This window comes from Podarcis vaucheri (assembly GCF_965113315.1).
Source record: "Podarcis vaucheri genome assembly, chromosome: 13".
NCBI lineage: Eukaryota > Metazoa > Chordata > Lepidosauria > Squamata > Lacertidae > Podarcis > Podarcis vaucheri.
In genome coordinates this window covers 5,493,794-5,521,083 of record NC_138751.1, presented here as the reverse complement: position 1 = coordinate 5,521,083, position 27,290 = coordinate 5,493,794, and the positions used below count along the sequence as shown (strand labels likewise).

The window sequence follows — 27,290 nt, the reverse complement described above, 5'->3', positions numbered from 1 at the left end:
TCACTAGTCTGGCCCTTTAATTGCAGAGTTCGCACATACAGTCATTTATGGACCAGCTGCAAAGCACCTACTGGGCATCCCCATAGGATACAAAGTATAAGGATCGCCTCTGCCATGCCGCAAGGATGCATATATTGTACACATACATTCCACCCCCACAGATGCTACTGCTTCCCTGTATCCTCCCCACTCAGAGCTGCAAAATAACATTGCAAAAAAACACCATATACATATATAATTAAATAAAATATCCCAATGCTGATAATAAGAATGAAGAAAAAAAGTACAATTTGTACACGGTCTATGAAAATGATAGACAAATTCTGAGGCCAGCCAATCCATGCCCAGTGGGGAAATGGTGATCGATTGCCACTGCCTGCCCCTTTTAAGGAAAATATTTTTTGCCTGGTGACAAATAACAAAAAAACCTTTGAAGAAATATAATCTTATATACATACTGCTCAATTGCATGTGCCATCTCACCACGGGATGACATGTCTTCTAACGGTTTTGCCTGCAGATAGTTTTGCTCTGCGTATTGAGCAAACTTTTGAAATTCAAACAAAGAATTGAAATTCAGAATTGATCCAACAACCCCTTTGAAACCAATTATTTGAATCCGAAGATGAAAATGAGCCAGGTTTTCGAAGTATCACCTGGGATATCTGAGGAAAAATTGCTGCGGTGAGTAAATTTATAGCCAAAAACCCTTCTGAAAGCCAATTTCCAACGCTTTTCTGAAACGTAACTCGTAACACATAGGCTGTTTCAAGGGATATCCCATTAAGAAAACTCTTCCGGGGTGCAGAATACTATTCGCAATAGGTTTGTATATCAGAGCAAATGTTTGCAGCCCCATCCCATCCTCAAACTTGCCCCAATTCCTTCCTCATCTCCTTGAATGCTTGGCCAAGCTGCAGAATGGAGGCTTAATGTTGAATACTAAATGGCATCCCAGAGAGATCCATATTCTCACCCGGGAGATTCGGAGCTGCAGTCGAGATACTCAACACCTTCCTCACTTCTCCACTCTAAACAACCCAGTCCCAAAGTATCTGTTTGCTGTTCTGTTTTACTGGTTCTAAAGAAACATTGGGGCTCAAGGGTTTGTAATACGGCCACCCCCTTAAGAAGAAAAGCCAATTTCTGAAAGTCCTGCAAGTATTCCCATCAGGAAATGCTGTCATCTAGTGGTTAGCTATATGAGCTGAATTCCCAAAGGATGGTTCGCTTGCTTAAACATGGGGCCATGAAGAATCTCCAGGCACACCCTGTCTGGTAAGGCTCCTCAACCTCCTCCCTCCCACTTTCATCTCCACATGGAACCTGCCCCTGTTCTCCGAAAAGAGAAGGGGCAGTGAATCTACGCCGTGCCAAGGCCACTCTGCTACCTGCTGGGTCACTGCCGCATCTACAGACACAAGTGCTTAGGGTGGGGCAGGAACGAAGCCTGCTCCCTCTAGCCCCAAACATGGCTCCATTTAACCAGATCACCAGGACTGTCCTCTATGGAATCATTCTGCATTGGCCACAAGAAACCATGACAGAGTTCCCCCCGTCGACCCTGATCCACTCCGAAGAAAGCCGCTCCCAAAACAGGCCTCCTTCCGCGTCCATCCTTCCATTATAGTCTGTGGCAATGGAGACGAGAGAGAAGAATCCACAGCCGTTCTCGGATTTGGGCGGAAGTCCCGCCGCACGCTGGCCACTTTTTGTTTTCCTTTTTGGTTGGAGAGTGAATCCTAGGTTGGCCAAAGGTCCGTTGTGCACCAGAGCCAGCAAGCGTGGCAGAGGAAGAGAGAAGAGTGAAGAAAGGGTGAATCCAAGATGGCCGCGGGCGAAGGAGGCTGCGAGTCCCCCGAGCACCAACTGCGGATTCATCCCCCTTCCAAAGGTCGCTCCTGACTACCTGCCTCGCAGGCTGCGTGAAAGGCCTCATCAGAGTTGGTTAGAAAGCGGCGGCAGGTGCAGGCCACAGGTCTCTGTTGCTGTTTGAGCTGCATAAACAGGAGAAACAAAGTTAGGTAAGACCACAGAAGCATAGAGGAGCATCTAGTCTAATCCCTTACAGTGCAGGAATATGCAGCTGTCCTTTACGGGGATCAAACCCACAACCTGGGCATTGTCAGCAACACGCTCTAACCAACCAAGCTACCGTATTTTTCGCTCTATAAGACGCATTTTTCCCTCCTAAAAAGTAAGGGGAAATGTGTGTGCGTCTTATGGAGCGAATGCAGGCTGCGCAGCTATCCCAGAAGCCAGAACAGAAAGAGGGATTGCTGCTTTCACTGCGCAACGATCCCTCTTGCTGTTCTGACTTCGCTTTGCTGGAGAGGCGCTGCGTAGAGAGGGAGAGATTTTTTTTTTCTTGTTCTCCTCTAAAACTAGGTGCGTCTTATGGTCGGGTGTGTCTTATAGAGCGAAAAATATGGTATCCAGCTGATCAAAAGTGTGAAATGCCCCGGAGCAATACACTCCACTATGGGATGCTCTAGGCCATATCTCTATGGCCAGAGAGAGAAATAAGTAGGCTGTAGGAAGTCCTATGTTACACTATCCTGTGCTGCAGAATATGGACTCACAGGATCATAGGACTGCGATCCCAGGGCCATCTAGCCCAAGGCCGAGCAATGCAGGAATCACAGCTAAAGAATCCCTGGTAGAAGGCTGTCCAACCTCTGTTTAAAAACCTCCAACGAAAGACAGCCCACCACTTTCCGGGCATTAGAAGGGAAGAGAGAAGACACAAGAATCCGAGACCATATAACACCCGTCTTGAAAGACCTACACTGGCTCCCAGTACGTCTCCAAGCACAATTCAAAGTGTTGGTGCTGACCTTTAAAGCCCTAAACGGCCTCAAAGGCCCAGTATAGCTGAAGGAGCGTCTCCACCCCCATTGTTCTGCCTGGACACTGAGGTCCAACGCCGAGGGCCTTCTGGCGGTTCCCTCCCTGCGAGAAGCCAAGTTACAGGGAACCAGGCAGAGGGCCTTCTCGGTAGTGGCACCCACTCTGTGGAACGCCCTCCCATCAGATGTCAAAGAGATAAACAACTACCAAACTTTTAGAAGACATCTGAAGGCAGCCCTGTTTAGGGAAGCTTTTAATGTTTAATAGGTTCTTGTATTTTAGTGTTCTGTTGGAAGCCACCCAGAGTGGCTGGGGAAACCCAGCCAGATGGGCGGGGTATAAATAATAAATTATTATTATTATTATTATCCTTTCTCTACACCCCTGAAGTAACAGGAGGAGCCAGGGAAGATCACATTTTGCAAGGATGGGAGAGGAGCTCAAAGTCTCTTGGAGGCAGAGGCTGGGCATGCAAGTCAAGGGCACACGTTTCACTCCCCCATCTATCCCAGCCTCACCTCCATCACAAGTGGGCTCATGTTAACATGGCTGCTCTCTGGCTACGCATTCCCTCCGCGTGCTTTCTCTAGCTTCTTCCTTCGGTCTTCTGGGATCTCGTGCATGCTTATCCCGTGGTTGCTGGCCCTGGAAGCAGAGAGGAGAAACAGGGGGTTCGTGTGGAGAAGGGAGCCGTGTCCCCCAAGAGCCAAGAGCCCACCCTATTCTGTTCCAAAGCTGGATGTTCTGTTCCTTGTCCTCTGAACTCACCCTGGCTGTAGGTCAGGGGGTGTGGGGATAGGTTTGTTAAAGCCCGCGCGGCCTGTGAGCCAAAATGTCTCTTCAGTGCCTTTTCCCTGCAGAGAAAAAGAAATAAACGCCAAAAGAATAAACGGACATAAATCTTACGCCAAAGAATAAACAGACATAAATCTGACATCAAGAATCACAAAACAGAGAAACCAGTAGGAGAACACTTCAATCTCCCAGGACATTCTATACAAGATCTCAAAGTAACTGTTTTACTACAAAGGAATTTCAGAAATAGACTGGAAAGAGAAGCTGCTGAATTGCAACTCATTACCAAACTTAAAACCATGGAGAGACCTGGTCTGAACAAAGACATTGGATTCTTATCTCATTATACATGACTAAGCCATATTTCACCTTCTCACCCCTTGCCTTTTCCTGTAAGACCTATTGCAGTCGTTAAGAGTCGTCAACAGGCTCATATCAGCTATCTGCCAATCTCCCATTCCCACCACCCTTCTGAGTAATACCCCTCCCCACCTTCTCACTATATAGAAGGATCTGGCAACTTCTGTTTCAGTGTATCTGAAGAAGTGTGCATGCACACGAAAGCTCATACCAAGAACTAACTTAGTTGGTCTTTAAGGTGCTACTGGAAGGAATTTTTTTATTTTGAGAAAAAGTAAGACACTGATGCGGGTGTGAGGACATGTTTCAAGTGAAGCACCAAGAGCAGCAGCCCCCCCCCCCCCAAATATCCTTGCAACAGGTGACACAAGAAGCGTTTTGCCAACACAGCAGTTCCCAAGGCAGGTGCTATCTCCCCTTTGGGGAGGGGGCGAGTGGGATTACCTGGTGGGGGGGGGCTAAGAGGCAAGTGGGCAGCTGTGTGCTAGGAATTTACTTCTAAACCACCTCTTAATGGTTCATGCCCAGGTGAGGGAATAACACCTTCAAGAGAAACGCAGCCAAGAGAGATATACAAGCTTAGCGTCCCAGTTTATAAGAGATAAGCGACAGCATTTCCAAACCAGGAGTTCAGAGGACCACCAGTGAGGAGAACTGTGTCCGAGGCACATTTTAACACAGCTTGCATGGGGTTTTCAGAAACATACTGGCTTTAGCTCATATAATGCATACGTGAAAGGTCAGGGAGCTAAAGCTGTCTTGCTTCTCTTCGTTATCCTCTTTCACCCATTACCTTGGGTGCCCCGGTCTCTCGATGCCTTAGACCGTTCATTTCACACACTTACTGTCTGTCTTCTTGACAAGCAGACATCCAAAAAGTCCTTAACATACCGTTCCTATAGCTTCCCCCCTGGGAAGACTCAAGGCAAGAACAGCCTGTCACATAAACATTCTGTTGCTACACTATGCAAGCAGCACTCAGATATACAGGGTGGGTCAGGGCTGAGGAGTCCAGATAGCACAAAAGTCATTAGAGCATCGATACACAGGTTCCATTACAGAGGGTAAATGCAGGGATTACCAAAGCACATACATTTTATTCAGTGCTAAATTCTATAAATTCTATTAAGTGCTAGATGGGCTAACTAATTTCATAAAACAGAGGAGGCACTGCAGGTGTAAAGGACTATCATCTTGAAAAGCTGGTTGTCACTGGAACAAGTTAATCCATTTTGCCAAATTAAGTACACTACTTAGTTATACAGTGGTGCCCCGCAAGACGAATGCCTCGCAAGACGGAAAACTCACTAGACGAAAGAGTTTTCCGTTTCGGAGGTGCTTCGCAAAACGAATCTCCTATGGGCTTGCTTCGCAAGGCGAAAATGTCTTGCGAGTTCCTGCGGGGTTTTTTTCCTCCCCCCCCCCTTTTCTAAGCCGCTAAGCCGCTTATCAGCTGATCCGATAAGCTGATAAGCCGCTAAAAGCCGCTAAAAGCCACTAATAGCGCTAATCTGCTAATCCATCAATGGGCTTGCTTCGCAAGACAAAACAACCGCTAGACGAAGAGAATCACAGAACGGATTCTTTTCGTCTTGCGAGGCACCACTGTAAATCAATTTTGAATAAATGTGCAATCAATGGTTACGGTTTTGAATTCCATTGTGTTCTTATCTTCCTTAGTGGGTCGTGCAAACGGCTATTCTGAACAATGCTTTTCACAGGGTAGGGTAGGTGGCACTGGGGGTGGGTTTATGCAACGGGGTGGGGGAGGCAGTGGCCCCAAACATTTTGGGAACTGCTGATCTAGCAGTTCCAAAGCACGCACAGGTGTGCTGCCCACACTGGGGCTGCTCTGCTTGCTTCCCTGCCAGAGAAACCATCACCCATGGACGCACATGCAAACGAAGGGGGCGTCTCTTTTGCTTGCCAGAGGGCTCCCCCCCTTCCCCATCCTAGGGATTTGGGTCTGTTCTGCATCCTCTGGGTGGAGCTTTGACCAGAGACAGGAGGGAGAATTGGAGGGTCCTTGCAGTCGGAAGACGCCCCTCCCTTGCCCCCCGTACCTTGAGCTCCGTCTTGCCTCGGAGGTCCAGCTTGTAGCCCTCCTTGAGGTCGTGTAGGATCTGAACGGTGCGGATGTTGACGTGGATTCGATAAGCTGCAGAGACAACAGGTGGGGGGTGAGATGGGGGTGCCTCTGGGAGACGTAACAGCATAAGAAGGGTCTTCTGGATCAGGCCCATCTCCTCCAGCATCCTGTTCTCACAGTGACCAACCAGATGCCCATGGGAAATCCACAAGCAGGATTTGAGCACATGAGTCCTGCTCCCTCCTGTGGCTTCCAGCAACTGGTTTCCAGAAGCACTGCTGCCTCCATAGCCCTCGCCTCCTCCATGGATTTGTCTATCCCACTTTTAAAGTCATCTGTGTTGGTGGCCATCACTGCCACCTGTGGGAGCAAGTTCCATGGTTTAACTTCACGCTGTGTGAAGGAGGACTTTCTTTTATCCATCCTAAACCCTTCATTGGCTATCCATGAGTTCTATTGTTATGAGAAAGGGAGAACTCCCCCCCCCCGACCAATGGCTGGGATCCCAAAACTAGGGGAAGGGGCACGCATGCTTAGTGTGCAAAAGGTCCCAGGTTTAATCCCCAGCATCTCCTTGTGAGGCTGAGAAAGGCGCCGGCCTGAATCCCTGGAGAGCCATTAATGCCACCATGGATCAAAGCTTCATACACAGCAGAGGCCCAGCCAGTGAGCTATGGCCCTTCCTCGAATTTCCATTTGTTCCCTAATCTATCGCCATAAAGTTTGATGGCTTTTTAAATTATTGCCTTTTATTCCTATGTTTGTTGGAAGCCACCCAGAGTGGCTGGGACAACCCAGTCAGATGGGAAGGGTGTAAGAAATATAATATCATCATTAGGTAAAGAGGTAAAGGGACTCCTGACCATTAGGTCCAGTCGTGGCCAACTCTGGGGTTGCAGTGCTCATCTCGCTTTATTGGGTGAGGGAGCCTGCGTAGAGCTTCTGGGTCATGTGGCCAGCATGACTAAGCCGCTTCTGGCAAACCAGAGCAGTGCACAGAAACGCTCTTTACCTTCCCACCGGAGCGGTACCTATTTATCTACTTGCACTTTGACATGCTTTCGAACTGCTAGGTTGGCAGGAGCAGGGACCGAGCAACCCCGTGGCGGGGATTCAAACCGCTGACCTTCTGATCAGCAAGTCCTAGGCTCTGTGGTTTAACCCACAGAGCCACCTGCGTCCCTACAATATTATTATTAGTGGCATCCAAATTGGGCAGACTCCACCCCCAGCAGAAACCCCCTCCCCCTGCAGCCCCCCAGTCTAGGCCATGGGCTACTCACGCAGTCCTGTGGACTCCATCCGTGAGGCGGTGTTGACTGTGTCTCCGAAAAGACAGTACCGTGGCATCGTCAGCCCCACCACACCAGCCACGCAAGGCCCTGCCGTGGGAAACAGATCAGCCTTGAGCTCAGAGGTTTCTTCAACCTTAACCGCTCTCCCCATCACCTCTCCCCTCCTGCCCAGTTGAGCTCTCTTCAAAAGAGCCAAGTACAGGTGGGTCCCTGTGGCTGGAGGCCATTCCAGCAGCCCTGCCTTCGTGACAGCCTACCTGAGTGCAGGCCAATGCGGATCCGTACTGGCACTTCTGGCATGTGACGCATCTTGAAGGTGCCGACAGCGCTGAGGATATCCAGCGACATGTTGGCGATCTCACCTGCGTGCCGGTTGCCGTTGCGCTTGGGCAGCCCGGAAGCAACCATGTAGGCGTCGCCAATGGTCTCCACCTGTTGGGAGAAGCCAGGTGGAGATGGAGTCCGTTCTTAAGGGAAGAGGCCATGGATTCAGGGGACTCTGAGAACCAGGCTTTGCCATTCTCCCCTCCTCAATAGAGATCCTGGTGCCAGCACCTCTCCAGCCTGAAGAGGTCACGTTGCCTTCCCACACTGGGTTCCAGCTCAGAGGCCGCAGCGGAACCCAGAGCTCCACCGCGCTGCTGGAGGCAGTAGCTTCAGAAGCAGTCTGGGCTCCTTTAAGAGGAGAGGCCCCACCCACCTAGCTGCCCAGAGGAAGTTGCAGTCCTAGTTAAGGCTCAGTCGGGATTCCCTGGCATGAATGTCCACAAGCCTGCCTTGTCTGACAGCCAGCGTGTGTGTGTCACCAGGAGCTCTCCAGGGTGCTACTTAGCCTTTAAGGATGTTGACCTCTGTTTTATCAGACCTGCATCTATCATCTGAGTTGACTGACCTTTGATTGACCTGACTTCACTTCCTGGATCCTAAATTTTTACTAGCAATATGTGACCTGTTTATCTCTGGACATGTCTATATCTAGCACAGTGTTCCCCAACCTTGGGCCTCCAGCTGTTTTTGGACTACAGTTCCCATCATCCCTGACCACTGGTCTTGCTAGCTAGGGATTGTGGGAGTTGTAGTCCAAAAACAGCTGGAGGCCCAAGGTTGGGGAACACTGATCTAGCACATTCTCCACTCAGGCTAAGATCCTGTCCCATATCCAGGACAGGAGCCTAGTAGGAGTTGAGTCCATGATGAAAGAGGCTCCCCCAGTTGCCAGAGGGCCAGGGAGACCTAGGAAATGGACCCTGAAGAACATCGCCCTCCTGATTATCACTAGGAAGCCGTTCAGGAGCCCTAGAATCATCCTCCTCTCCAACTAACTCAAGGCCCAGCCACTTCCCAGCCAATATGAGTTTCGCTTGGCAACACTAAGCACCCGTGTCGTCCTATCTTCTTTTCTTTCACATCCCTTGGATCCTCCAAGCCCCAGCCTTTCTCTGCCTCCTGCCCTCAGTAAAGGTGGCTGACAGAGCCGACAGGTCTGTACCTTGTAGACATCATGGGAGCCGATGATGGCATCGAAGAGGGTGTAAAGGTCATTCAGAAGGTCGACCACCTCAATGGGCTCACTCATGGCTGAGATGGTGGTGAAGCCCACAATGTCACTGAAGTACAAGGTCACCTCTTCAAAATACTCTGGTTCCACTGGAGCGCCAGTCTTCAGGGCCTCTGCTACTGAACTGAAGGGGTGACAAGCAGAAATGTCAGCCAGTCTCCTTTGGAGAATCAGAAAGCACTTAAGGGTGCCTGTAATTGCAATTAACAATATTTTAAAAAAACAGCTTCCCCCAATTTCTCTCCAAATTCTAACCCAAGCTTAGCAATTCTCACTGCTGACAGAACATATTAATCCCAGCAAAGCAAGGAAGGGGCAGCAAGAAAAATCCTTGCTTCATGGCTCATAAGGGAGCTCAGAAAAGGGGAGCAATAAAAAAAAGATGGGAAACTTTGAGAAAAGCTGAGCGTTTTTTGTTTTACGCGTTAAAAGAAAAACAGAGAAAGAGCGGTTGGAGAAAATAAATGAGGGCAAAAAAACGCCGCCGCCCCCTGAAATAAAGGAGGAGATGAAATAATAGCTAGGGTGTAAGAGAACAGATTGAAGGAGAGAGACTCCAAACAGGTTGTTGCACTGAGCTGAGACAGGAAACGGACTGAGCCTCAACAGGAAGAGAGCAGAAATGTCTTCTGTAGAAGTTTCGGGCATTTCCTGTACCTGACACAACCCACTTGGAGACCTCTTACATGCACAGGTGAACAGGCAATTCCCTCATTTCTAGGAATGTCAGGCCATCAGGACATGCTCTGGTTGCCCCACTTAAGCTCCGCACATAATTTCCACAGACTCACGGGGGCAACATCTGTGTTAACAACTTGTCTGTCTTTTGCTTCTCAACCTCCAGCTCTTCCGTTCGCTCCCGGATCAAGTCCTCCAAGTTGCTGGAGTACTGCTCCAACATCCGTAGCATGGAGTCAATGATGTTTGTCTTCCGACCTTTGTTGATGCTCTTGAACTGCAGGAGAGGGACGGAAGGGGCATTAGGAAGCAATCTCCCTACCCTCTGGGATCCTGGCAAATAGCTACTAGGGAGGCCCACTCACCTGGTCAAAAATCTGGTTGATGTTTGGCCTTTTCTCAGGCTGCTCGCTCCAGCACTGCTTCATCAGCTGAATGCATTCCATCGGGGCTTGGTCTACCGAAACAGAGGGCCGGCAGAGTGGGGGCGGCTTTTCTACTTTCTTGATGATCTCTGTCGGACAAGGAAAACAATTCGCTTCTGTCCTGGGCAGGCCAACTCCTCTCCACTCTGCAATCACTGCATAAACTACCTGCTTCACACAGCACTCTGTGTTTCAGCAACCAAACCCTACAACAGGGCCTGTCCTCTGCATGTAATCAAGACCAGCCACCCTGCACCCTTCCTTAACTCCCGCCATGTTTCTGCTCCACTTGACTCGGGGCCAGCGCGTTAACTCACCTACCCACCACAGCAACCCTGCTCAACTCTCCAAACCAAACCAATGTGATAGCCATCCTCAAATATCTTAAGAGCTGCCCCATGGAATATGGAGCAAGTTTGCTTTCTCCTGCCCTGGAGGGTAGGACTCAAACCAATGGCTTCAAGTTACAAGAAAGGAGATTACGACTAAACATTAGGAAGAACTTTCTGACAGTAAGAGCGGTTCAACAGTGGAATGGACTCTTCTTCCTTGGAGGTTTTTAAGCAGAGGTTGGATGGCATCTGTAATGGATGCTTTAGTTGCGATTCCTGCATTGCAGGAAGTTTAGCTCTATGGTTCTAACTTTTCCATATTTGTCATTCCAGCATGACCAACTCCAGAGTGACCCTCCAATTCACACCAGACAAAGTTTGCCATGGAAAAGCAATGTGGTAATGCCATAGTTAAAGCCATAGTTAAAGCTATGATTTTCCCAGTCGTGATGTATGGAAGTGAGAGCTGGACCATAAAGAAGGCTGATCTCCGAAGAATGGATGCTTTTGAATTCTGGTGCTGGAGGAGACTCTTGAGAGTCCCATAGACTGCAAGAAGATCAAACCTCTCCATTCTGAAGGAAATCAGCCCTGAGTGCTCACTGGAAGGACAGATCCTGAATCTGAGGCTCCAAGACTTTGGCCACCTCATGAGAAGAGAAGACTCTCTGGAAAAGACCCTGATGTTGGGAAAGATGGAGGGCACAAGGAGAAGGGGATGACAGAGGACGAGATGGTTGGACAGTGTTCTCGAAGCTACCAGCATGAGTTTGACCAAACTGCGGGAGGCAGTGGAAGACAGGAGTGCCTGGTGTGCTCTGGTCCATGGGGCCATGAAGAGTCGGACACGACTAGACGACTCAACAACAACAATGGCATGTTACATGGGATGGGCCCGTTGTTCAGGAGCAGAGCCTCTGCTTGGCATATAGAAGGCCCCAGGCTCAAAAATAGTCATACAGACAAGGAAAGGTTGGGGATGGGAGCTAGTCTGTCACCACCAATCCCTGCCCTTTATATACCTTCAGGGGTCATGTCCAGCATGCAATAGGGGGCAGCACGGCATATGACTTCCTGCATAATTATGGAGATACTGAAGACATCTCCCCGGAAAGAGCCTTTCCGCTCCTGGGATGGGTCTCGCAGTAGCTCAGGCGCCGTCCATAACCGGTCTAGAAGGGGGCATGGGAAACAAAAATCAAGCACTTTGAGGCATCCCCTCCTCCATCATGCCTTCTCTGCCTCTCATTCCCTGCATCTGCAGGCATTCTCTATAGCTCCATCGGTCTGCCCCCTTTATTATGGGTTCCCTCTCCAAATCTAACAAGGGGAGCAAAACCTGCAGCCTCCTCCAAGGCCAGCGATGGAGACTTCCTCATTCCTCTCTTATTCAGCCACTGGCTGCTTGAAACACAGTGGATGTGTGTATCTGAGTTCTGCAGCCCCTTGCTAAAAACCTGCTTCTAAAGTCCCTGTTAAAATTGCTGTGAAAAAAGAGTGCAACTTGAAATGTTTGGGCACTGTTTCTCTGCAGACACCTGAGATTCAGCCTCCTTTCATAACGTAGAAAATGCAGAGGTGGCTGCAATCTTTGCTGCTATCTATATTTCTGGTTGACGGGCTGGCAAAATCCCAGAGGGCTGTTTGCCGCTGATCTCTAATCTATATTGAACGATTCCGTGGAAAAACTGTGCCAGCCAGTAGAGCAATATATGTCACTGCTTTTAAAAAGCATTTCAAAGCAGGGAGCAGCAACGACACCTTCCCTGCTTAGCAAAGCTCTCTGCAACATACCCCAGACTTTGCATTAGCCCATCTCCCTTCCCCTTCCCAGGTCCCAACTTCCCCTGCTAACCCTCTGGGCTCGGTGTCTCTCGTGGGATCTTCTGGGCCTCCAACAGCTCGTTGTAGCCATGGTCGGTGACCTTGAGGACAAAGCGGCCATCCACCACGCAGTTCCGAGACTTCAGCCGCCCGTGTGGGAAGTCATGATGGTGGAGGTATTTCATCCCCTGGAGAGCAGAGGGAAGAAAGGGGTGAAGAGTCTGCTCACAGCTCTGCTCTATTGCTTGGATCTCCTTCCAAGAATAGCAGCACCCATATCTCTCCTTCCTCCCTCCTGCTGCCAGGACATCTTTGAAGCCAGCCTTTGCCAACCTGTTGCCTTCCAGATGTTTTGGACTGAAATCCCTACAGCTCGTCCACATTTCTGCTTGCCATGCCTAAAAAACATGGGTCCAGTAGACCTGAAGGAGCGTCTCCGTCCCCATCGTTCTGCCTGGACACTGAGGTCCAGCACCGAGGGCCTTCTGGCAGTTCCTTCGCTGCAAGAAGCCAAGTTACAGGGAACCAGGCAGAAGGCCTTCTCGGTGGTGGCACCCAGCCTGTGGAACTCCCTCCCACCAGATGTCAAAGAGAAAAATAACTACCAAGCTTTTAGAAGACATCTGAAGGCAGCCCTGTTTAGGGAAGCTTTTAATGTTTAATAGACTATTGTATTTTAATATTCTGTTCAAAGCCACCCAGAGTGGCTGGGGAAACCCAGCCAGATGGGTGGGGTATAAATAAATTTTATTATTATTATTATTATTATTATTATTATTATTATTATTATTATCCAAGCAATTTCCCGCTTGCCCCATGCTTTCTAGGCACAGGTCTGAGCAGATTTGCCTTTTTCCTGCTATCCCCTAGAAAACCCTATTGCCATTTGTTCCAATTCAGCGATAAATGGTATGTTTCCCCGGGGAAAAGTGGTAGGGAAAAGGGAAATGTAGATAAGCTGCTAGGCTTTCTGGGGCTGATGGGAGCTGTAAAACAACTGGAGTGCACCTGGTTGTGAACACTGGTCTAAGCCAATCCAGATGTTTTTGACAAATAGACCAGGAGGTTTGGGCAGCAGTGTCCAGCCTGCTGAACTGCGTAAGCTGGAAAACCCACAAAAATATTCTTATTACACTGCCCGCCCGCCCACCTGTGGTGGATTCTCCAATATGATTCTGCCAACAAGTTTCCCTTGTGTTTATACCCCCTTGTTCTATAGAACACCTCTGTCTTCTCTGTTAGGCAAGCAAGACCCCTGGATACTGCAAAATCCAGATGGATTGGGGAAGAGACACAGGTCAGCAGTAGAGTATCTGTTTGGCTTGTATAAGGTCCCAGGTTCAGTTACTGGATGGGAATGTCACTGCCTGCAACCCTGCTTGTGGACTTTCCCAGAGGCACCTGACTTGCCACAGCAAGAAGAAAGATGCTGGCCAAAAAGGAACTGTGGTCTGATCCAGCAGGACTCCGTGGTTCAGTAGCGGAGCTTCATGCTCCGGCACCAGAGAGGCGGAAAGCAGGCGGGGTTGGGGCTGGCATGCATCCTGGCGGCGAGGCGCGCCGCCTGCAGGGGCGGGGCGCCCAGTGGGGGAGGCCAGCCGAGTTGGCACCCTGCCGGGATCGTGCTGCCGGGGGCGGTGCCCTCCCCCCCCCACTCCTCTTCCTCCGCCAGTGCTGTGGTTTCTGTTATGTATTCAGTGGTCTGTGTTTGCCTGAGCTTGAGCCTGGACTAAGGATTCTGAGCTCCTGTGTTCTGATTCGATACATGATGTCCAATCACAGAACATTTCAGGATTTGGGCCTCTGCCATTGGCCCTTGAACTCTGAGTCGTGATTCGCAGCGTGGAAGTTTAGACAGCCAATCACGTTGGGAGGGGGAGTGGCTCAGGTTTTCAGGAATGTATATAAGCAGTTGCTTTGCCCCTGTTTCCCAGTCATGTGGTTCTTGCTGTTATCACTGTGTCTTGTCTTGTGGGAACCCACCTACTCTTCAGTGTCCTTTCCTGTTCCCATCAGAGATGTCCTGCTCCTCTTCCTAGGATGGGTAAATCCCCTTCATGCCAAGTTTCCAGCCTGGCATTACCTACCCACCCAGATCCCCAAAACCAGATCGCTAGATCCCTCTCCCTCAAGCACCTTAATCAGGTCTAGCAGCAAGGACGACTTGAACATCCAGTCCAGCTTCATGTCCTCGTTATTGATTAGATCCTCAAGGCTGCCACGTGTGCAGTGCTCTGAGACCACGGCAAAGATCCCACAGTCGTGGAAGAAGCCCAGGAAAAGGTTGACATTTTCATGTCGCAGGTCCCGGAGCTGAAGGCGAGGGGAAGTAACAAGAAGGGAGGGATGAGAGGAGGGAGCCCCCGGAGGATAGGGGCTGCTGGAGGACCGTCCAGTAGAGGGCGCTGTGCATAGTCCTAGTGGTCAGGTTGGGAATTGCACTCACCGACTGAAGCAGCAGGGACCCCCAGTGGCCACAGAGGGTAGCGCAAGAGCACTAACCTTTAAGAATGCTGTTTTGGTGGCAGGTTTGATTTCAGTGTGCTTTTCGCCTGGGAATTTCTTCAGCCACACCCAGTCACCCTGGGAAGGAAGACAAGGGAGGGCATGAATGTTCACCCTCTTAAGATAATGCATCTGAAAGAAGGAAGACAAAAACCCTCCCCACAGCCTGAAAGGCTCACAGAAGGAAGGGGAAAGAGGTAAATATATATGCATTTAAGCAAGAGGAGTGGAGAGTGAAGCAAGGAATGAACAGAACACAACCCCAGAGAGACCAGGAAAGGCAAATTGACCCAGCCAAGCTAACAGGGACCTCTTAACCCCCGAGAGAAAGAAAACAGCAGGGCAAAGGGGTCTTGCAAAGTAACTGCAAAGCAGTTATCTTATGCTCTCAGATTCTTCACAGACTGAGACTACCAGGGTACAGCCTCCCTCCCACAAGATCATCTTCGGGCACCTTTCTCAAAGTGCCCCACATCAGGTGAGGTGCAGTAGGTGGGTATGGTAGACAGGACATTTTGGGTGGTATGGAATGCCCTCCCTGGAGAGGTTCACTTTTATTTCTCCAGGCCTTTTAAGGTGCAATCCTGTACTGGAGTGATGCTGATTCACTGGCTTTTGGTGGAATGCCAGATCCAGTAGCGGAATGCCAGACAGGCTACTGTTGTGACAGATACACCAATATGCTGGCGGTGGAATGGCCAAAATGGGATGGAGTGATAGGTGGGGTGTGGTCACCATGGGGGTAAGAAAACATAGACTGTATCCAGTACGCCTTCAATTCCCTATGGCTGTAACCTGGCCAATGGTGGAATTTTGCTGTGTTCCACCCAGGACCTGATGCAAATAATTTCCTCCCCTTTTACTGCAACCAGGGGTGGAGGGGAATAAAAACTAGCCCTGTGTCATTGACTACAAGGACTACATTGCCACAGCAGAACGTATGGTGTAACTCCAATACCCAATGTCAGCACAACACTGCCAGGATATACAGTGGTGCCTCGCAAGACGAAATTAATCTGTTCCGCAAGTCTCTTCGTCTAGCGGTTTTTTCGTCTTGCGAAGCAACCCTATTAGCGGCTTAGCGGATTAGCGCTATTAGCGGTTTAGCGGCTATTAAAGGCTTATCGGCTTAGCTGCTAAAAGGCTATTAGCGGCTTAGCGGCTTAGAAAAAGGGGGGGAAGCGGGGGGAAATCTCAAGACTCGCAAGACATTTTCGTCTTGCGAAGCAAGCCCATAGGGAAATTCGTCCTGCGAAGCAACTCAAAAACGGAAAACTCTTTCGTCTAGCGGGTTTTCCGTCTTGCGAGGCATTCGTCTTGCGGGGCACCACTGTAATCCCCACACAGGGAGACCATAATTCACATGGCAGGGAGTGTAGCATGGGGCTTCATCTTTCTAGCTCATGTTGTGCATGCTTAGTGCTCACAGGAGGGAACTCTGGGGCAGGGGGCTATAAGGAAAGGGGCACTTTGTGCAAAAAGTGGGGAGGACTTGCATCCCAAGAACACGTGTGATCTGAAGCATGTTGCTAAAACTTCTCCTACAACCCTCGGGAAGACCAGGACAGGGCACCTTGCACAGGTGAGCCAGGGAGGGTATGGGAAGTGGAAGACGCTTGCTGCAATGCAGCCTTTGGCAATCTAGTGCCCTTCAGATGTTTTGGACTACAACTCAATTCAAAAAAAGGTTGCTGAGGCAAGACTTAACCTCTGGCACAAGCCATGCCTGCTTATTCTTCAGCAAGACTTGTCCTTCTGCATCAGACTTCCCTAAACTGGTGTGGGCTTGTAATCCAAAACAAATGGATGGCGCCAGCTTGTGGGTGGCCAGTACCATGTGCAACTGCTAAAGCTGCCTCCTCCCATCCCCTCGCCCCTTTGCCACTGTGTCTTACCTGAACTACATGGCTTCGACAGTCTTCCTTCCCTGCTCACCTGCGGAAATAGCAGGTGGGCAGGATTTCCCTGCACACTCTCTTTTGGCAAGAGACAGGCACGCCAACCCTTGCCACTGCTGGCCAACCACTTATGCTCCCTTCCTGCCTCACAGGAACCACACCCCAGATACATGGAGCAGGACACACACAGGGGGAAGGAGTACGGCCCCGATCACCGCAGTCTCCCCCTTAATGGCACAGTGGAGAGGAAGGCAGAGGCATGAGTGGAGGCAGGGCTGCATTTGCACGTGGCTCCACTCCCTCTTCTCTCTTTGACTGTGTATACATTAAAATGCAGCTACATCGTTCTTTTCCTCAATTCAGACTGAAGTTAGTTTGCAGGGAAATCTATCAAAACACAGTATTTCATAAGAAATGATGGAATATACTGTATTTTTTTGCTCTATAAGACTCACTTTTTCCCTCCTAAAAAGTAAGGGGAAATGTGTGTGCGTCTTATGGAGCGAATGCAGGCTGCGCAGCTATCCCGGAAGCCAGAACAGCAAGAGGGATTGCTGCTTTCACTGCGCAGCGATCCCTCTTGCTGTTCTGGCTTCTGAGATTCAGAATATTTCTTTTCTTGTTTTCCTCCTCCAAAAACTAGGTGCGTCTTGTGTTCTGGTGCGTCTTATAGAGCGAAAAATACAGTATATGGATCGCGGCTAACGTTTTGTGTCCACCACTTCCCAAATCAGTGCTGGGAGCCCACAGGATGCAGTCTTACACTCCCTTCACAAGGCAAAGATACAGGAGCCATCCTACTCCCTGTTCTGTGGAGGCCAGGAGGGAGTCCCACAGTGAACAAGTCTGTGCACATGCTCCCATTTACTCTGCATCCACAGCAATTCCACTGCTGGTTTGGGAAGCCGTGCAAACAGGAAATCCACACCTATCCTCAAAATTTGGCAGGTCAGGATCTGCTAGACCTGTCTTTTATTTGCATAAATGCATTTGGCTTGATTTCCTTTATGTTTTAATTGATTGCGTTTACTGCAATTGGTTTAAGTCCTTCTACTGTGTTTGTAAATATCTTTAAGTCATTTGTGTGAGCAAATCAACTAAATAATAATAATAATAATGGTAACATCCAGCCATTTCTTATGAAATACTGCATTTTTATACATTTTACCTTAAACCAGCTTTGCTCTGAACTTGATATATATATATATGGCCTAGCCACATTTTAAGCAGGTAATATGCACACAGTCCAACTTGTCTAATCTGTGAACTATATCACGTGAGACACTTGACCTCCCAACCTGTGAATTTAGCACAAGGCAATCATCGCACCACCCTTTCCCATCTCCCAGGGAACAAAAAAAGGGAGGATTTAAAAAGAAAGTTTGTTTATCAGCTTCTAAGGTCGCTATGGCATATGTTTTAGTACTAATCAAAATACCTTGCCACTACCTTGCCCTGCCCCAGTGGCGTAGCGTGGGTTGTCAGCACCCGGGGCAAGGCAAGTAATTTGCGCCCCCTAACCCGTGGATTTGTGCCCCCTAACCCTGACCCCCAGATGTTGCGCCCGGTGCGGCCGGCCCCCCCTGCACCCCCCACGCTACGCCACTGCCCTGCCCCTCCTCAGGATAGAAGTTTGCCAAGCCAGCATGCATTGTGTGATCCTGCCAAGATATTTGGTTTCCCAAAGCAAGATTCTCAGGTCACAGAGGCAGAAATGGGAGCTGGAAGCCATTTGGATTCGCCACACTCAAGGGTAATCCCCCTCTAAAGTCTTCCAGTATTCAGTTCAACAATATTATTTTCTCCACCGTCTAAAAATCTTACAACAAAATAATTCAGGAATGGGATTAATAATTATTCCCCATAACCAACTTCTTTTATACAAAAAATGTAGCATTTCTTGTGATTTTCAGTAGTCTTTCCTTCCTTTTATTTCTAAGCAAACCTCCACAATAACCATTCTGAGGACACCAAAAAGGTCTTCTAGGTAAACCAGCAAAATAACACTGAGTTGGCGCACTAACAGTTGTGCACTTCTCTAGGAACCAATTTTGCTACAAGGTAATTTGCAAAACGAGGCAGGAAAATTTGCAGAAAAGGGGGGGCGGGCAGGAGAAGGCTTTTGAAGCACTCATGGGATTAGGATGTAGCCAGCCATCCTGCAAAGCCGGAAACAAACAAAAAGCTTGTTTAGGGCTCCTGTGTGCTAAAGAACAGAAGGTGTCTGCTTCCATAGCCGTTCTTGTATGAAGCAAAGACTGGGCAGTGGGGGGGGGGGCAGTCTGGTTTTTACATCAAAACCTCCCTATGGAATTTACCTGCCCAGATTACTGGCAGTGAACTGGGCTAGGAGGAAAGACAGGGTAGGGGCAAGTTTGTCTCCTATCACCTGCACACTCCCTTTCGATTACAAATTTCACAACTCTTTTGCGCGCGCACACACACACACACACACACACACACACAGAAGTGTCCTCTGCACACCAGGGGAAAATATCTTAGGTACTGTATGATTTCTATGTTCAGAAGCAGTCACCAGTAATTTAAATTAAGCAATATATTCCATCCCTGAAAATATCCCTAAGAATTGGGGCGGCAACATTTAAGTTGCATTTACTAATCTTAGATGAAATTGTTTAATCAAGTGAAAAGGCAGCTATGATTAAGGCAACACTTCCTTTTTATAGGTTGGATGTTTCAATATAAAAATATAAATTTAAGAAGTGCAGATGGCAGAGGAGGTATCTTCCCTACCACACACAACTTTCAATTTACACCTGGAGGGAATTCCTCTTTTAATAGCATGCCTGTTGAGACCAGTATATGTAATAAGATGAAGGATAGCAGACTAATCAAGTAAGTTGTAGCGTACTGATTAAATCTGCACACATTTGCAAGCGTGTGCAGATTTAATCAGTCGGTTACAACTTATTTGATTAGTTAGCTAAGATTGCTTTAAAGGGTGTGACAGCACTGTTAAGAATGGAATCATCTATGCTGGTCATAGGTTGTAGGTTTGGGCCTGTATTCCAGAGCCAAGGCCAGCCCACCCATGAGGGGGTGAAGTGATCCCCTCAGGCGGCAGGATCCACAGGGGCAGCAGATCCCGATGTGGATCTCATACCCTCCAACATTTCCCCAGTGGAAATAAGGACATCCTATTTCATAATAATGCGAATAATTTTATTACTTGTACCCCACCCATCTGCTTGGGTTTCTCCAGCTACTCTGGACAGCTTCCAACATATTATAAAAAGCACCACACGTTAAAACAACTTCCCTATAGAGGGCTGCCTTCAGACGCTTTCTAAAGGTTGTATAATTACTTATCTCCTCGGCTTGAAGGTTGCATAACTCTACACCCTCCAACATTTCTCCGATGATAACAGGGACATCCTAAGGAAAAGCGGGTCTTTCTAGGATCAAATCAGAAACTGGGACGACTTCTGTAAATCCAGGACTGTCCCTGGAAAACAGGGACACTTGAAGGGTCTAGCCCCTTGTTACTGATGTGAATCTTCACCTACCCCTTCTTCCTTGGGAGGGAGGGGGCACCATTTTGTGGTTCACATCAGGTGCCAAGATGTCTTGGCCCCGCCCACAGCAGAGAAAGATGCTACGTGGAGTTGGACTGAAGAGGTTACCTGATCAGAGGATGCATCTATAGTTGAGCTTAATTTGTAAATTAAGCACTTCGTCTATAATCACACACACACACACACACACACACACACACACAAACACACACACACATTTTTACAGCAAACCACCAATCTGAACCTGTTTTCTACCTCCCATTTCAATCCTTGCCAATGCCTTCTCCCCAGAGGAGGAAGGATGGCCTGCAAGTAAGGAGTGGGGTGGGGAATGAAGTAACAAGTGCCATAGCCAACTTTTTTCCTCCTCTCATTTTTGAGAGGAGGGAAAAAACCCCTAACACAACAAAATGCACGAGAGCTGAAAAGGTCAAGTGAAAGACAAGGAGCATCAAACCTTTTGGGGGTGAGGGAAGGGTGTAAAAACCAAACTGAAAGGCAGAGCAGACTGGCAAAAAGGCACAACTTAAAAGGGCCTTTTGCCAAACGGGACTTACCTGGACCGCGGCTATTACGCCTTGGCTGTTAAACAAAAGGAGGAGCAAGGGGACTTGGCTGGCGAATTTTGACTTGTCCTCGCCCTAAGGATAGCAGGAAGCAGGCGGTCAAAAATAAATGATGCTGGTGGTGGGTGGAAGGGGGTGGGGGCAGAAAGGGAGGGCAAAACCCAGAAGGTGTATGAACTGGGGTAGGGTGCTCCCTCAACTCTCTCTCTCTCAGCTGGGCCTGATCAATGGGAGCTCATCATTACGAGGGTGCCTCTGAGCATGTGCTAAGTACATTTCTGTGACAACCTGCCTCACCCTCCAACAAGCAATGCTGGAGATTGGAGCAATGGGCTTCTCAGACAGACATGCTGCGGATTCAAACCCCTCTTTAGGGATTAAACACTGAACTCTCTCAGCAAACTGTAGGATGGGAACCAGGTGAGTAGAGCTGTGGGGCTGGGGGAGGCAGAAGTGAGCTGGAGAAGATGGGGGCACTTACAGTGGCGAGCACATAGTGACGGTGCCATGGCTAGGCTCACAAGGATCGTTAAAGATTTTGCACAAAAATACACTGGTGTCAGAGGAGACTTAAGGATCCTTGTGTGAGGCAGTGCTACCACCCCAGAGAGATTGTGGGGAGAGGGGAGGCATAGCCTCTCAGCTGTGTTCACTTAAGCCACATTCACACCAGGTATTTAAAGCACCGTGGTACCACTTGAAACAGTCATGGCCTCCCCCAAAGAATTCTGGGAGTTGTAGTTTGTTAACCATTCCCAGAATGGTTTAGCAATCAGCCCCTCTTCTTGGGGAACTCTGGGAATGGTAACTCTGTGCAGAGCTGTCAACATTTTCCTTTTCTTGTGAGGAATCCTATTCGGAATAAGGGAATTTCCCTTTAAAAAAAAGGGAAACGTTGACAGCTATGACTCTGTGGGAGGAAAAGCATTCTCCGGACAACTCTCAGCATCTCCCAGAATTCTTTGCAGTGGGAGAACCATGTCTGCTTAAAGTGGTATCCTAGTGCTTTAGTTCACATGCTGTGAATATGACCTTTACAGGAATTAGCATGGACTTGGGGCACAGCACCGCAGACCCCAGGGCTGGATTATGGCCAACAGGGAAAGAACTGCTTCTAGAGAAGGGCCTGTTGCCACGGCTTCCTGGTTTCCTAGCAACAGCCTCCCTGCCATGACCAGAGGGGTCGCAACCCTAGCCTCTGTAACATCCCAATCATGAGCCCAATAAGTGTGGTTGAGTACTGAGGCGGGAAGGAGAGGATGCCCAGCCACACATCACTTCCTGACCAATACGGTGCAGGAAAAGGTGATGAATTGGGGGACGGGGGAGCAAGCAAGGTTTCCAGGGAGCAGGGAGCAGTGCTGGCAAGCAGAGCCACGCTGAGATCAGTGGCGGGAGCTGCAGGAATCAGCAAGGTCACCCTTCACAGAGGGATGGACCTGGGCATGCTCCCTGAAAGCCCCTCCAGCCCTCTACTGCTGAGCCAGTGGCAGCCAACTGCCCCTCACCAGTCACTGAAGGTGGGGTTGCTGTGCTTCGCTCACTTTCTTTTTACAGGGCATCCACACTATGCCGCAGCTGAGGGGTGGAGCATCTGCTTTGCATGGGCAAAGGTCCAGATTCTATCTGCAATGGCGTCTTTCTCACTATAGCCAGCTTCCTATGGCGTCCTGGGTTTTGCCCGTGGTTCTCCTGTCTCTTCTGTGACCTCAGGAAGGCCTCCTTTTCTTTCTTTCTTTCAAAAGAGGCATTCATACTTTTCACACTACTTTTCTGACTTAAAAAAGAAAGGTGGGGTTTTGTCATGGGCATTAATCAGGCAAGTGAACCTACCATACCTCAGCCTTTTGCAATGGGCAACATTATTAAATCCTTGTTTGTTTTTGAACTCTATCTTTTAATTAGTGCCGAAATGCTTTTCTAGCTATGTTTTTCTTAAAATAAAAAGACTAGTACAGTGCTACAACCCCCCCCCCATGATGCTATATTAAAAATAAGTATTTCATTTTGACAAATATCAGCACAGTGTAAAACTTCTCGTAAGAAGTAATGCAGTTGAGAGCAACAGTCATGTTACATTTTCAAAGCACATCAATTTCATGTCAGCTGTAATTGTTCAATAATTTAAGTTAAAAATTATAGCCAGAAAAGCCCTTCAGAACTAATTAAAAGAGCAGTTGGGGGGGGCAGATGGGGGTTATAAAATGTCTCCCACCACAAGGGTCATACTGAGTGTGTTCTGAGCTTCAAATGACACGCCTACCGTGTGGACAGGGCATAATGGGAATAAGACAAAGAAAAGGCACAATATTCCAGGTGGTGGAGGAAAAGTCAGTTGCAATTCCGCTTGTAGTGTACAACGGAAGAGCAATGATTGGATTGTGGAAGGAAGCAGCCAATCAGGAAGCAGCCTCAGCCTCTCAAAATGGCACCCGTCATGACAGGAAGTGGGCAATGGCTGGAAAGTGTAAAATGGCAAGGACCCTGGGAGGATATATTTCAAAACAAAACACCATTATATAAAGGTGAAGGGAGATTCAGCAGTGCGACAAACTGAGCCCAATGAAAAAGGATGTTTGTGGAATAGAACTGTTTAGAATAAGTGGAAAGGAGATGGCTTGGCGTCACCATCAAAACCCGCCACCCGATTTTAGCGCATTCTTTCCAGCCTCCACCCATCCGCAATGATGATATCAGTGCTGGCACTGCCCCAGGAAAGGCTGCTGGCAAGAACACCATCTGCGCCTCCTGAGGAAATGGCTTTGCACCAGAGGCTTCTCCTGGCCCACCCACTAGTAACTGGGAAAGAGGGAGGGTGCAGGACTGGGAACTGTGGAGGAGGGGACATGCTTTTACCTCAACCACAGCCATGTTGCTGTTTTCTGCATTTGCCGCCACACTCTTGAGGCTTTTCATGTCCGACATACTCTTTCGACTGTCGTCCATTTTCTGGGGGGGATGAAGAGGGGAGGAGAACCATGAACTAAGGAACAGCTTTCTTATTCTTAACTTGGACCTTTATCATACAGTAATGACCCTTGGCCAATACCGCAGCCATCTGCGTTCTCAAACAGCTCTGGCCCGACCATCATACCCATCCAACGTCTGAAGCCGAGAATCTGTTCCTACATAACCAAAGACAGCAGTCCTTTCTGTGCACTGTCCTTTATTTCAGTTGCATGAAGCAACCATCGTAGAAACCTTGAGTATTACTATTACTTACATTGCCTGTTTTGATCCCTCTCTGACTTAGCAGCGCTCCATCTTGCCAGCCTCCCCTTAGTCTCCTCAATGGTCCCTCCCACAGAGAGAAAACTCCTCACCTTCTTGCTGTTCTGGGTATGGATGAAGGTCAAGTCATCCATGGTGAGGACAATCTTGTCGGGCCCCTTCATTAGCTGGGCATGCTGAAACTGCCGCCTGTGGGAATCAACAACACGAGCAGAGCAGAAATAAAAAATGGCCGTTCGTAAAGATAAAGCACGCAGCATGGGGAGGTCCCGAAATCCAAAATGTCAGCTGTCCAGCAGACCTAGTCACCAGGGGTGTTTGCGTAACTCACCTGAGATGGAAAGCAAGGGCAGCTCCACCCACCATCAAGCAGATAGCCAGGAGGAATATGAGGAGGATAAAACCAGCATTCACCCCTGAAGGAGAAGGAGAAGAGTGTTACCACTGGCGACCACTTCCAGGAAACAGGCTTGAGAGGTTATTTCCAGCTCCATCAACATCTCCTCCTAGTCACATGTGGGGAGTTCCATGCAAAATATCTCCACCCACCCACTGTAGTATTACAAATCCTGACAGAGATGCCTTTTGCCTTCTCCCCAGACTTTCCTTGTCTTCTCTTCCCTGCATGACTTTACCATAAGACACCAAAGCCTATAAAATCAACAGCTCCTTTCTCACCTTCCTAAAGCGCCATTGTGGGTGCCGTGATCTCACCCCCCAAAAAGCACGTCCTTGGGGGCTGCGATTTCACATGGGTCATGTGATTCATGCAGGAGTGTGGTGCCAAAAGATGTGTGTCCCAGTTGGAGGGTCTGCGAGTGGAGTATATGAGGTGGGCTGGCAGGACACATAGCTAGCGTATGTGAGATTGTTGATCAATCAACTGGATGGTATATTTGAAGCTGGTGGGATGGATGGATGGATGGATGGATGGATGGATGGATGGATGGCTAGGATAGAACAGGGCCTTCAGTATGGAGCTGACTTCCTCTCAAAATAAGACAGGCACCTACAATCTTAGGCTTTCAATTCTTTTCACTTGGGCCTTCACAGCTTAGTATTAGTATTGGTAATTTCCCTTCATGACCAGAACTGGGGTCATGTAAAATTTGTTTCGCACTGTTTTTACAATATAATAATAGATGGTATTCAACAAAATATAATTTAGAATAGACCCACAGAAATTAACTTTGTGTGCAATTTCCCCTTATATACACATTTTTGCAAAGCGATTTTCCATAATATAATGAAATTTTCTATGTTATTTTCAGTAACATATGCACACTTTACCCTAGCATATGCATTTTTGTACACATTACTGGGGTGGAGGACTGCACCGTGAAATTCAGGGAAGAGCAAATTTCAAAAAGGATGGCCGAGTCTCAGTTCTCGTATTGTTTTGGAAAGTGCGCATTAGGGAAGTTGGCCTTTTAAATGCAAACCAAATTCCTCTCCATCCTTCCTCTCCCTCTCCATCCTTGCACATCGAGGCAGCTCACTTCAGCACTCACCCCCACTGCAGATGGTGACTGAGTCAAACCAGCAGATGGAGTCCGTGTCTGGACTGGAACTGTGAGGCCAATGGATTGTGTGCCCAACGTAGCGCAGAGTTCGGGCAGCGACGTTCACACTGTAGGTGGGCCAAAGGCGATTGCCCTTCCCATTTGTGTCCAATATGATATAGGGGAGCACGGCATCTCCGTATTCATCGGCTGACACTGGCTGGCTGAAGCCTTCCAGCTCAAAGTCCTTGGCGTGCTCTGCAATGGTGGAGCCCATCACCCACTTGCCGGACTTCCGAGTACTCTCCACTGCCTTGGCCAGGAAGTAGATGGAGTTAAAGATAGTACCAAACAGGGGGTGTGCCTTTAAAGAGAAGCAAGCAAGAGTTAGGACCAGGTTCTCAAATTCTGCAGCCTGAATAAATGGTGCTAATGGATAACATTTGTTTCTGTTTTCTTGATTCCCCTCATTTGTTTTGCTCGCCTTACAAGAGTGAAGGCACCTCTGTGCTGTCCTACTCTGTTCATTGCTCTGCAGTGCTGCCACACTATTGCTGTCCAGAAGAGCCATAGCGCAACGAAAGCAGAACAAAAAAACAAACAAACCAGAACATTGGGGGCACAAAAAGTTGTGGGATTTCAGCAGGAAGTTACGGGATATGCACTGGTAAGAAAAGTAGTTGTATGAATGAGCACCCCAAAACATTTGCAGGTGCAAACAGTTCTGAAAGTGGGATCGTGTAGGATTGCTCCAATAGCTTCATGACCACAAATCAGCATGGACATGCAACAGAATGATGTCTGGAGGGACCCTAAATAGTTTTGTGGGTGCTGAATTCTGTGCTGCATTATTACTTACTTACTTACTTACTTACTTACTTACTTACTTACTTACAATTACAGACTGCCCTCTCATGCCAAATATCAGGTCAGTGTGCAACCAGATTTAGAAAGGGGGTGTAATACTTCTAAAAACAAAGCACAATCATCGTAAAAATGACTGGCTCATCTTAAAAGTTTAAACTGCAGAATAGGGTGGTTCATAAAAAACTTTTTTTAAAAAAAATGCCTGCTCCAAAGGTCTTATCTAACTACACTAGGGATTATATAGCTATATCTGAATTTTCATGCATATCAGTTAATATCTTGAACCTCCTCCACAAAAATAGCTGTTTACTTGGCCATTTTCCTATGTCGTGAAGGCTGAAATTTCAGTTCAGTGGAGCAGGGTCAAGATATTAGCTGATATGCATGAAAGTTCAGATATAGCTATATAATCCCTAGTGCAGTAAGAAGAAGACCTTTGGAGAAGGCATTTTCAAAAAAAAAAAGTTTTTAATGAACAGCCCTGCTGCAGAATAGGCACACAAAAAGGTATCCAAGAGTCATCAGAAGGGCAGAAGTGAGGCGGCTTGCCAAACCTCTGCTGGAAGAGTATTCCGCAGCAGTGCTAAAACGCCCTTCATTCAGGCAGATCTAAAAAGGAATGCAGTTGTGAACACACAGCGCTCTGGACGGCATAGGGTACCTCCTAAATCTGAGCCTCTCCTGCACCTCAAACAGTAATAATAATAATAACAACAATAATTTATTATTTATACCCTGCCAATCTGGCTGAGTTTCCCCAGCCACTCTGAGCGGCTTTCAACAGAATATTAAAATACAACAATCTATTAAACATTAAAAGCTTCCCTAAACAGGGCTGCCTTCAGATGTCTTCTAAAAGTCTGGTAGTTGTTTTTCTCTTTGACATCTGGTGGGAGGGCGTTCCACAGGGCAGGCACCACCACCGAGAAGGCCCTCTGCCTGGTTCCCTGTAACTTGGCTTCTCGCAGGGAGGGAACCG

General features: G+C 48.3%; 1 protein-coding gene across 6 annotated transcripts in view; it reads right to left on the bottom strand.

Annotated features, from left to right (window-relative positions):
* Positions 1-27,290, bottom strand: part of GUCY2D (guanylate cyclase 2D, retinal) — a 51,703-nt gene continuing 24,413 nt past the window's right edge. For 5 of the 6 annotated variants that reach the window (XM_082197520.1, XM_082197522.1, XM_082197524.1 and 2 more), the window contains 18 exons: positions 25,454-25,808; positions 24,274-24,358; positions 24,035-24,131; positions 23,568-23,660; positions 20,703-20,786; positions 14,709-14,789; positions 14,343-14,519; positions 12,238-12,394; positions 11,405-11,554; positions 9,991-10,139; positions 9,739-9,902; positions 8,879-9,071; positions 7,647-7,821; positions 7,378-7,476; positions 6,069-6,163; positions 3,619-3,704; positions 3,369-3,495; positions 1-1,997 (listed from right to left, as the gene is read on the bottom strand). In XM_082197520.1, coding sequence (XP_082053646.1) covers positions 3,411-3,495; positions 3,619-3,704; positions 6,069-6,163; positions 7,378-7,476; positions 7,647-7,821; positions 8,879-9,071; positions 9,739-9,902; positions 9,991-10,139; positions 11,405-11,554; positions 12,238-12,394; positions 14,343-14,519; positions 14,709-14,789; positions 20,703-20,786; positions 23,568-23,660; positions 24,035-24,131; positions 24,274-24,358; positions 25,454-25,808 — 2,325 coding nt within the window. In that variant the 3' untranslated portion in view covers positions 1-1,997; positions 3,369-3,410. The remainder of the gene's footprint in view (positions 1,998-3,368; positions 3,496-3,618; positions 3,705-6,068; positions 6,164-7,377; positions 7,477-7,646; positions 7,822-8,878; positions 9,072-9,738; positions 9,903-9,990; positions 10,140-11,404; positions 11,555-12,237; positions 12,395-14,342; positions 14,520-14,708; positions 14,790-20,702; positions 20,787-23,567; positions 23,661-24,034; positions 24,132-24,273; positions 24,359-25,453; positions 25,809-27,290) is intronic. The other variant, XM_082197525.1, reaches the window with a different exon arrangement.